Source organism: Perissodus microlepis, chromosome 23, assembly GCF_051167445.1.
Source record: "Perissodus microlepis isolate ML-2025 ecotype Zambia chromosome 23, ASM5116744v1, whole genome shotgun sequence".
NCBI lineage: Eukaryota > Metazoa > Chordata > Actinopteri > Cichliformes > Cichlidae > Perissodus > Perissodus microlepis.
Window position 1 is genome coordinate 40,345,370 of NC_140482.1, and position 11,288 is coordinate 40,356,657.

The 11,288-nt window shown below is 40.8% G+C and overlaps 1 protein-coding gene across 2 annotated transcripts; it reads left to right on the forward strand.

Annotated features, from left to right (window-relative positions):
- The first annotated feature begins 30 nt into the window (after positions 1 to 30).
- LOC146362182 (vitamin D3 hydroxylase-associated protein-like) lies at positions 31 to 9,159 on the forward strand. Of its 2 annotated transcripts, XM_084922461.1 has the most exons (16): positions 31 to 832; positions 1,807 to 1,995; positions 2,351 to 2,464; positions 2,812 to 2,952; positions 3,397 to 3,530; positions 3,682 to 3,888; positions 3,972 to 4,012; positions 4,138 to 4,262; positions 4,458 to 4,583; positions 5,377 to 5,474; positions 5,709 to 5,808; positions 5,933 to 5,976; positions 6,082 to 6,121; positions 6,197 to 6,305; positions 6,865 to 7,010; positions 8,651 to 9,159. In XM_084922461.1, exons 2-16 carry the CDS (start codon positions 1,816 to 1,818, stop codon positions 8,771 to 8,773), a joined length of 1,728 nt encoding a protein of 575 aa, XP_084778587.1. In that variant the 5' UTR covers positions 31 to 832; positions 1,807 to 1,815; the 3' UTR covers positions 8,774 to 9,159. The 2 variants fall into 2 exon arrangements, with proteins under 2 accessions (XP_084778587.1, XP_084778586.1); XM_084922460.1 differs by having other exon boundaries at positions 31 to 1,995.
- Positions 9,160 to 11,288: the final 2,129 nt, after the last annotated feature.

Here is an 11,288-nt window from a genome sequence, read left to right on the forward strand (position 1 = left end):
AAAAGAACGAAAACTGGAATCATGTCAACAGTAGGCAAAGAGACAGTGCTAGTACATGTGTAAAAATGTTAAGAATTAGCATTAAATAATAAGTATGTAAAGTAATATTACTGTTTGTGCACATAACTCTACAATTTACATTGTATACATATACCAATTAGTACATACTACATTTGCTTTTGTTTACAACAACAACAACAAACTTTATTTATATAGCACATTTAAAACCAGTGGTGTACCAAAGTGCTTAACATACAAGAGGGTAAGATGAAGTAACAGGGAAGGATGAAGGCTTGTTACGACCCGTCTAGGGCCAGGCAATAACATGAGTGAGGCACTCGCTCCCCCCCCCCCAAGACCCAAGCAGCCACAGGAAACAAATCCGTTAGTTATAATGTGATTTATTTACAAAGTGAAAAAAAGGAACAACAAAACGGGAGTGTCAACACTTCAGGGTGAGCCAAGGCCAAAATAATAAACAAAAACAAATCTACACAAATCCCGCTCCCCTGACCTTACCAAAACAAAGTCAAAAGTAAAGACAGAGTCTGACCTCCTTAACTAATTCAAAACAGGAAAAAACGGGTGATCAAAAGAAACGGCAGCTCACCCCTACCCACTCCACTTCCACAACTTTTAAGCCGCACTGTAGCCAGCGGCTGCCACAGTTACACCGCTGGGTCATGAGGAGAAACGCGAGGACCTCTCCTGCTGTAGCACTCCAGACTCCTTTTAATGGGCGGGTCCTCCAGCTGGAACCAGTCACGTCGGGGCGGTGTATCCACGCACCAATCGGAGCAGGGCCCTGGCACAGCTGAATTAACATAAAAAGGTACATCACCTGCACAAAACAAACACATGAACATGCACGTTTGTAACAGGCTATGGCAAAGTACCAACACGCTAGCAGGTTAAATGGCATTAAAAACATAGAAGCAAAAGAAATGCATATAAAAGCATAACAGAACAATATATGTAAAGGATAAAACAGTCAAAAATTTTAAAAATGATTAAAAGTAGTTAAGAATAGACCAAAGATAGAAATAAGCATTAAACTCACTAACAAGAAAAAGGCAAGGCTAAATAGGTGGGCTTTTAACCGCGATTTGAAGGATTGAATGGAATCAGACTCGCGGACAGCGATGGGGAGGTTATTCCATAGATTGGGTGCAGCCAAGGCAAACGCTCGGTCACCTCTAGTCTTCAGCCGGGATCTCAGCAGTACCAAGAGTGACTGGGAAGATGATCTTAGTACTCTAGCAGGGGTGTATAATCTAAGTAGCTCAATGAGGTAGCTTGGAGCTATATTGTTAATAGAGCTGGGCGATATAAGATTTTTTCATATCACGATATGCTTTTTTCATTTCAGGCGATAACGATATATATCACGATATAAGCCAAATAACTATATTTGTAGTTGTATCCATAATTTCTTGGAGCTAATTAATTTTAAAGTGTTGAATGAAGTTTATTATTTATGTTTTTGTGCATATAGGCTAAGTTAGTACTGTGTTATGCTATTAATTACATAGCATATTGATTTTTTGTTAGTGGGTTAATCACTCTTTCTCACGCTCATATTAGTTGTTGGTGGCTACTGGTTAATGAGTAACTAAAAAAGGCTTTTTGTCTGTCCTGAAGTTAATCAACCCTAAATGCTCACCACGCCCACTTTAGTTCACAGCTAAAACAAGGCAAGCCTGTCGCGTTTAAACAGCTGTGTGTTAGGTCCATGTGGCATTTAAACCACTTTGCAGCCCCAGGACAAAGACGAAAATCATGCAGAACACTTTACTGTTTATTAAGAGAGTGAAGATGGACAACTGGACAGCGGCTCTGCTCACTGGTGTTGCCTGCATTGTGGGATACCTGGTTGTGCGGGTGAAAAAGATCAACAGCCTCCGACAGGCAGAGGAAAAGATCAAGAGAGCCAGAAACAGGAGAGATGAGAGCTTGCAGCGGGCAGAGCAGGCGGTGCTCCGGTACAAACAGTCGGTGAGAGTTCAGAGCTTTGGGGGTTTTTCTACTTTCTCTTTATGGAGAAATCTCAGCTAATGATCTGCTTTTAGTTTAACCTGGCAGAGGTGTAGTCATTAAATACCAAAATACTGGCACTTTGCAATGTCTCCATCCTTGGGCCTACTTGAGCATGAAAATTAAAGTTATGCCTTTGCAGACCGTTTAAGTGCAGTGAACTCATTGCTGTGTTTGAGAAAGTTTGTAAAAAAAAAAAAAAAAAGTGGAAGGAAGAATCCTGAATCTGTACATGGATGTGGTTGCGTCTCTTTGTTGCAGCCTTTAAAAGAAATAATAATAACATAATGATTCTGTGTGGGTCTGTGTCTCCTAGCATCCAACAACTGACTCTGCTTTGATCCTGACGCTCTCCCTGTCTGAGCTGACGCAGCAGCTGAAGGAAGGCTCACTTACCCCCGAGGATGTGCTTTACTCTTACATGGAAAAGGTTCAATATCCAGCATGACACAAATCTTTCATAATAGATCAAATACAGCAAAAGTCATTTTTTAAACAAGTAATCATTTAAATTACTCAGACTTATCTTAATGTTGTTTATTTTTGACATTACTCCTACTTATAACTCACTGCTTTTTAGTTCTTTTTACACAGAATTGTGTCTTATTACAGTTAAAGTTTAGACACACTGGATAATAATATTCATATAAGCAACACAGACTGATGTGTCAAGTAATGTTTGTGTTTCCAACAAGAGTTTAATATTTTACAAAGATTAAAATCCCTTTAGGTAAATAAGTTAATCTCAAACTGTCTGTGCTTGTTTCCTTTCAACAGACTCTGGCTGTAAACCAAAAGCTGAACTGCTGCACTGAAGTTTTGCTGGAGAGTTTGGACCAGCTGACAAGTGTTGGCTCCAACAAGGATGGTCTCTTGTACGGAGTTCCAGTTAGCATCAAAGAAAATCTTGCATTTAAGGTATTACGAAGGTTATGCAATGCAAATTTCAGTTACAGTTAATAATAATAATAATGGATTGGATTTATATAGCGCTTTTCAAGGCACCCAAAGCGCTTTACAATGCCACTATTCATTCACACACTGGTGGAAGCAAGCTACGGTTGTAGCCACAGCTGCCCTGGGGCAGACTGACAGAAGCGAGGCTGCCATATCGCGCCATCGGCCCCTCTGGCCAACAGCAGTAGGCGGTAGGGTAAAGTGTCTTGCCCAAGGACACAACGACCAGGACAGAGAGCCCGGGGATCGAACCGGCAACCTTCCGGTTACAGATGACCGTGGCTCAGGGGGTTGGGAGTATTGAAGTATTTCCCATCAGTATTTATAAGTATGGTACAGTATTCTCGAGCATCATAGCTCAGGTATTTGATGTAACATTATCATCTTTGTTTTTTCCAACACTAGAATCATGACTGTTCTTGTGGTGTGGTCATTAACCTGGACCAGCCCGCTGAAAAGGACAGTGTGCTTGTTCAAGTCCTGAAGAAACAAGGAGCTATTCCCTTTGTGAAAACCAACTTGCCTCAAGCTCTTTTAAAGTACATCTTTTATCAGTTACTCACATAAAAATCTACAGCACATTTAAAACTGTGTGCATGTATTAAGTTGCCTTTGTCCATTCCAAATGTACAAATAATGAAAATATGAATGAAAATAATATGCAAAGACTCATTAACTGTCTGTTGACAGCTATGACTGCAGTAATCCTATCTACGGGCAGACTGTGAACCCTCATAACCCCCAGAAGACCTCTGGAGGTTCATCTGGTGGGGAGGGGGCTCTCATCGGGGGAGGGGGCTCCCTGCTTGGTATAGGCACTGATATAGGTGGCAGTATCCGTATTCCTGCATCCTTCTGTGGAATCTGTGGTTTCAAACCAACTGCAGGTCGGCTCAGGTGGGTCTCATTCAGTCAGTTTCCTGGAAATTTATTATACATTGCTGAGTTAAGCTTTATTAACACTTTTGGGTAATGATTAGTTTACAGGGGCTTCGTCCAATTTATCGAGGGCAAAAGTCAGGTAAGAAACATATCTACTTTACATATAAAGTAAATGTAGTTACATAACCACTGTATAGCAATATTTCACCAACACAAACTGTCTCAAATATTTGAGTCACTGCTTTATATTTCGTATGAAACTAGTGCCGTCATCTCCTGGACCCATGGCAAGAGATGTGGACAGCCTGGCTCTGTGCATGCAGGCACTTCTTTGTTACCACATGTTTTCTTTGGACCCCACTGTTCCACCATTACCTTTTAACATGGAGGTGTGTCCTGTACTGTGAGGTTCATATAATCTGTTAATGATTTTTTTTTTTTGGTTAAAAACTACAAATTAAACCGATACATAGTTGTCCTAACCCTTCACTTTATATTACGCTTTACAGGCTGTAATCTTAAACTTCGCAAACACATCTGATTATATTTAATTGACTCAGGAAATGAAAATTCTTCACCCTTAGATATACAGGAGCTCCAGACCTCTAAGGATTGGTTATTTGGAAAGCGATGGCTACACGCATCCATCTCCAAGCATGGCCCGAAGCGTCAGAGAGGTCAAAGCTCTGCTAGAGCAAGCAGGGCACACAGTAAGACGTCACCACACACACTATGATCACTGTCAAGCCACGTATGTGATTTAGGGCTGTGCGATATCACCAAAATCTCATATCCCAATATAGGACATTTTTCATCCCGATAACAATAGATATCACAAAATAGGGCATTTTCTGTAAATTCTGTAAATCCCGGGCAACTCGACTTGCGTGAAGTATTTTCAGCTGGGCGTTGTGTACCTGGAGTCGAGTACTTTGACCGATGCATGAAGCTATACATTTTTAAACATAAGTAACAGGGGCTCCAATTTCTATTTGTATGTATTTATTACACGGCGTGCTGCGGGGAAAAGCCTGTTCTAATGTTTGAGTCTAAAGTTTATTTTGAGCACCTGATGGCTCTTTTTTGCTTCCCATCCATAAACTCGCTCCATACGCTTTCACATGATTCTTGTGTAGGTGGTAGAAGAAGTTTGTCGTGTTTGAGTCTGTGGTGGTGAGCGGTTTGCAGCGTAATTTGCATAGTACAGTTTTCCGGTCCGCGTCAGTCTTTTCATAACCAAACCATGTCCATGCTTCAGATTTGTTTTGACTGGTCCTTCCCTTTGAAGCTACCTGGTGTTGCCTCATTTTCACTGGCTAAGCTGGTATTCTCTGTGCCCCGATGAAAAAATATTGCTGTAAACAGTTTATTTTGCGACACCATGACAAACGATAGCATATAATTTGAAATGATAGATGTTTTCATATCGTCATCTGATATATTTCGACATATCGCATAGCCCTATGAGTCATAGGTCATTAATCCTGTCATTTGTGCCTTTAGCTCGTCCCTTACTGTCCACTGAAGATGGATCAAATTATCCCTGAACTATTTTTAAAGGGTTTATTTGCAGATGGAGCTACCAACCTGCTACAAAAACTGTGAGTTGTTCCATTTAATAAGTCAGTTATTACCATTTGTTTTCTAAACTTAAATCATCTAACATTTAGAGATTTTGTTTATTTTTAGTTCTAACCACTAAACATCACCATGCTGCCATTGTCTTTATGAACAACATGGGGTTGTGGTTCTTTTTGAAACCATTACAGTAATTCTCAGTTCAGTGTCTCTGAACAGACTGTTTTCTCCTGTGCCAATGATCTCTTTCATTTTAGGGAAGGGGGACCTGTGGACCCTTGTCTGGAGCCTCAGGTTTTTCCTTACGGCTTTCCCAAGTGGTTGAAGAAAACCATTTCATTCTTGCTCAAACCCGTGGTGAGTCCTCTAATTCTGTTCCAGAGATGTATAAATTTAGACATTGGTTCTTAAGTTAATTTGACAGTTCAGTCTAATAAAACATTTAGACTAGAATAATGCTGGGCTATAATTTTTTGGGCAGTTTCCTCGTGTTTCTGCCACCTTTGGTGCTCTTTGTGGAGTTGGGTGAGAAAGTATTCTTGAAATTTTTCGTTTGTGCTCAATTCTTCGTTTCTTTGTTACATTTCCATGTGCTAGGAATTGTATCCAAACATTCTGCTTCATTTTTAGATCTGTTCCAGAGCTGTGGAAGCAACATGCTGCTGTTGAGGTACTGTCAGCTGATGATGCATGGTCACGTATGAAAGTCTGAAGGAGAAATTGAGATTTCCTGTGTTTTCTTTAGGACTACATTCAAGAGACAATAGCACATTGGAGGAGCTGCAAAATTGATGTGCTGCTGTGTCCTGTGACTGGACCAGCCTACAACTTCTTATACTGTGGCAAACTTTTAAGTATGGCTGATTATGATAGCTGTAAACTATAAAAGGCAAAAGATTGCAGGGACTAAGAAAATAACCGCTCTACTTTTCCAGTTTAATTTTTATTGTGTTTAGTACTTCTATTTGTAAATGAAGTTTAGCTAAAGGTGTAATTCATGTTGTAGTGGATTCGGAGAGTTTCCTCACTGGGGAACCGGATACATATAAGAAACAAAACAGAATGACAGTGTACAAAACAGTTACATGTTACAATACAAGAGTGTGACAGGACTTAAAAAAGTGAAGAAAAAGAGACATTTCATCAAAGATGAGGACGACTGCTTTTGTCTACTGCTGAGAAAACTGGGCATTAAAGGACAGAGTGCAGCACAGTAAGAGTAATGAAACTGTCTCCAGACATTACTTGATTAAAAGGTAACCTGGATTACAACATCTGGATAAAGAGCAAAGCAAAGGCATTACTGCATTAACTAAATTATATTTAAATTAAACAATAATTGCATTTGTAAAGGTTAAGAATAGTGTTTATGTGTCTTTATAAGTAATTGATTTTTCTTTTCTGCGTTTTAAGCTGCTGCCAGCTACACGATACTCTACAATCTCCTTACCTTTCCTGCGGGTGTAGTCACTGTTTCCACAGTGACCGCAAAGGATGAGGAGGAACTCAAGCACTATAAGGGCTGTTATCAGGACATGTGGGACAAACTCTTCAAAGAGGTAGGCAACATGTACCAGTGAGATAAGACTGAGTGAGAACATAGAGCCAGATTTACTAACACGTTGTGTCAGGACAAAACTGGGTTTTAGCATTAAAAAGGCATAAAGTAGATTTTTGTAAAGAAAGTGCAGTAAGAGTAAAATTAGTGCTGGGTATCGATTTTGACTCGAGTTGATTCAGTTTTATCGCAGACATCCAGAAATATTATAATTCTGATCATTTATCAGTACATATCCCTATTGCTATATCTATGTATAAAAACAAAGCTGACACATGTGAGACCTCATTAGAGGTGTAAGCATCACAGCAGATGCCTTTGTGTCAAAGTAACTGAGGATAAAATACAGAGAATGTGAATGAGATTTTCCTGGCCTGTCTTTTTATAGCAGATAAATGCCTTAAAATATTGTGCAGTAGATTAAAAACTGTTGCAGTTGTTTCTGTTCTGGACGTTTTCACTGTACCTTAACGCTCGTTCTTTTCTGCAATTTAAAATAAAAGTAATGTTTATATCCACGTTGTAGACTGTGTCACTATTTTCGCCCTGTGGCATATGAATTGAAATCAGCTGATTGTATCTCATGTGCAAGTGCAACCGATAAGCAAGATCGATAGGCAATCAGACTAACCATTCCAAGGAACTGACTACCAAACCACTTAATGCTAAATTTATTCAATGAAGTCAGAGGTGACTTGTAACCTTCAAGCTAAACGAGTCACACAATGCCAGCGGCAACAAAACTGCTTCCAGCTCCTCAGTTTCACAGCCTGTGCAATAGGGTTCAAAGGGAAACGGCCAAAAAATGGAGAGACAGGCAGGAGGACAGCACTGATCCTCAGAAGAATCAGACCTTTGATGGACATCATACTAAACAATGTATTTATGTTGATAAAATTTATTAAGTAAAAGTGTGCTTTTAAAGTTTTATTATACTCCACTTAAACAGTTATAATTCCAGGATCATGAACAGCACACGGTTTTCAGCACATCAGCTGTGCTCCAACACCATTACTTATTACTGGTGGATCTACACAAATTCAGCTGCATGCACTTTGACAATACGTGAGATCACAGATGTACACGCGTACACATAAATCTGGTGTTTTAGACTCAGTGTCAGGCTAGCTTTTCATGCAGCAACAACAAGTCAGGAGACCCTGATGTAAAGTCTAAAATATAGATTTTATTTTTTGAATACTTGTAAATGTGCGTCAGTGTACTTTAATGTGGTTTCAATCAGCTGCTGTAGCACATCTGTCTCGGGCTATGGAGAGCTCATCGTTTGATGTTCCCTATTACTCATCTGTGCATGTTGAAGTAATAATAAACATTACTTGCTTGAATCTAATTTTCCCTTAGTATCAGTTTTATCTTGTAATAGCTAAATTAAGAAATGCAATTTAATGCAATTTTTTTCTGTGGAATGTTATTTAAAAATGTGATGTATTACTCTGGACATTCACTTCAATTCTATGTACTTAACATGACTTTACACAGAACCAAGAACTGAACCACATCAGTCTATTGCGGCTCCAGTATTTATAGAGGTTTTCTTTTTATTACAGTAGGTGGATGAAGGAGACTGTGGTGCGTTCAGCTGCTGAGCATTGAGTGACAGGAGTGTTTTTTTGTGTTCAGGCAGTGACTGGTGGTGAGGGTCTACCTGTGGCGGTTCAGTGTGTTGCTCTGCCGTGGCAGGATGAGCTCTGCCTGCGCTTCATGAAGGAAGTGGAACAACTGGTCAAAGAAAGCAAGAAGTAAAGCTGCTTTCTTACTCAGTCTCACAGGAGAGGCTGCAGACTTCAGAGGCAACAAGTTAATTTGAGTATTTCCTGTAATAATGAGCTAATGGTGTCATAAATGGAATATTCTCTGCACTACAAGCTTAATCTGGGCACTTTCTGTTTTTTGGCTGTTTGCTAAAGGTTAAATAAAAGTTAACTGGCAAAATTATGCATTTATGTTTTTTGTTCTTATATTTTAAAGGCGGGTCTTTTATATTGTCTTGCTATCACCATTGTTCTCATGATCATTTATCCACTTTTAGGAACCAGCAGTCAAAACGCTTCATCTTTTAGTGTATTTATTAAAGCATTGGATGATCAAAAATCAGCACATACATGGATCTCTTCTGTTCAGAAAACTACAGTCTGCAAGCAGTCAACTTCCAAAAGAGAGTAAACTATATTAGCAGTTATAGAAAGATTTACATTTTTTTTACATTACATTTTTTAATTATATTAAAAAAAATGATAAATTACTCTTTCTGGACTTTAAAGTGGGCTAATTGCCTGTTGACCGCTCCTTTCTGATAGTTAACATGTTCCCTGACAGCACTCACTGAATTACTTTGAACTAAAATTATTGTAAAATAATAATAAGAAACCCCCAACTTATTTTCATTGATGGTGATATGAGTTAGTACATAGTACATTTGCTTTTGTGTCATATGTCATTCATTATGTAAACTTTTGGGAAAATATAATTTATTTATGATAAAATTAAAAAAATCAAAATGTTGCATTCTGAGCAGAAGATGATACAAAACTGAGAAGGCTGACAGAAAGAGTTCTATTTGCTAGGCCTAATATGATGAACCACATCCCCTAAAATCGAGAGAGTCACAAGCTCAAACTGAGTAAAAACAACAGAGACAGAGAGGTCAGAGTCAGAAGCTGTATGAGAGCCCTGGTGGTGACATCCTTTACTATAAAAAAGCTCAGAAAATGATTGCACATATTAGCAGAAACTTCCAAACAGACATTCAATGGAGTATTAAGAACAGCCTCAATGGTTTTAAATAACACAAGTGGGTTATGACTGTTGGAAGAAATAATATTTGCAAAGTATTCCCTTTTTGCCTCTTTGGCAGTGTTCTAGTAGCAATTCCAGCAGTCTTAGAGTTTGAAATGACATCTAGAGCCACAGATTCCAAGATAGTTTGACAGCAAGAATAAGACCAGGAATTAAGGTCTTCTGTATCAGAGGAGACAAAGTCAGAAGGGCCACAGGGCTGATTAAAAGCAGCAGAAAACTGCGTGGCAGTGGAGGGGTTAATAACCCGACAGTGCAGAGCGGCAGCGCGAGATTTAACTGCAGTATGTATAAAAGCAACATTGAATAACACAGGCATATGATCTGAGTGCACAGAGTCACAGATCTCCAGGTTAGTGACAGGCAGACCACATGAAAGAACAAGGTCCAGTGTGTGTCCGTGCTCATGTGTAGGGCCAGGCACGGACTATACCAGGTTAAAAGAGTCAAAAGGCCCAAAAAGTCCTTTACCAGTGGTTTATCAGGACAACACACGTATATTAAAATTGCCAGCAATAAGAACATGATCATAGTTGGGCATAATCCCAGCTGGAAAATCAGAGAAGTCGTTTATGAAGTTCTTGTTGTATTTCGGGGGGCGATAGATGAGGCGCAGAAAACCGGGTTTGTGTGACTCACCTCAAGCGAGGTAAGTTCGAAGCTGGAGAATGAAGGCTTCAGAAAACACTGCTTACATTTGTCATCCTTTTTGTAAATAGCCGCTGTGCCTCCACCTCCGCCTGACGTCCGTGGCGAGTTAAAGTAGCAGCAATCCACTGGTAGAAGTTCAGACAGAGCACTGGACTCACCACCACTCAGCTACGTCTCAGTCACACACAGGAAATCCAGATCACGGGAACCGAAAAAGTCCAGAAGATCAACAAAAGTGTCGTTCAAAAGCGATCTGTCACTCACCAGGCCAATCCTGGCAGGAGCTGGAGCAGGAGCAGGAGCAGGAGCTGGAGCAGGAGCAGGAGCAGGAGCTGGAGCTGGAGCTGGAGCTGGAGCAGGAGCAGGAGCTGGAGCTGGAGCAGGAGCAGGAGCTGGAGCAGGAGCAGGAGCTGGAGCTGGAGCAGGAGCTGGAGCTGGAGCTGGAGCAGGAGCTGGAGCTGGAGCAGGAGCAGGAGCTGGAGCTGGAGCAGGAGCAGGAGCTGGAGCTGGAGCTGGAGCTGGAGCTGGAGCAGGAGCTGGAGCTGGAGCAGGAGCAGGAGCAGGAGCTGGAGCTGGAGCTGGAGCAGGAGCTGGAGCTGGAGCAGGAGCAGGAGCAGGAGCTGGAGCTGGAGCAGGAGCAGGAGCAGGAGCTGGAGCAGGAGCAGGAGCTGGAGCACGGGCTTCAGCAAGTCGAGAAATCCGACGCAGCGGCCTCAGGTTTCACGGCGGAGGTCATCAAAGCCGACCACGGGCACTAAGCAGACATCAACAGGAAGCAGGAAACGCCGAGACACAAACAATCTTGGGAACA

Excerpts from the sequence above, each read along its gene's own strand:
- LOC146362182 (XM_084922460.1), top strand. The coding sequence starts at position 1,780 with ATGCAGAACACTTTACTGTTTATTAAGAGAGTGAAGATGGACAACTGG. Across the intron at positions 3,531-3,681 it reads TTGCCTCAAGCTCTTTTAAA|CTATGACTGCAGTAATCCTA; the intron begins GTACATCTTTTA and ends GTCTGTTGACAG. Across the intron at positions 5,977-6,081 it reads GGTGCTCTTTGTGGAGTTGG|ATCTGTTCCAGAGCTGTGGA; the intron begins GTGAGAAAGTAT and ends CTTCATTTTTAG.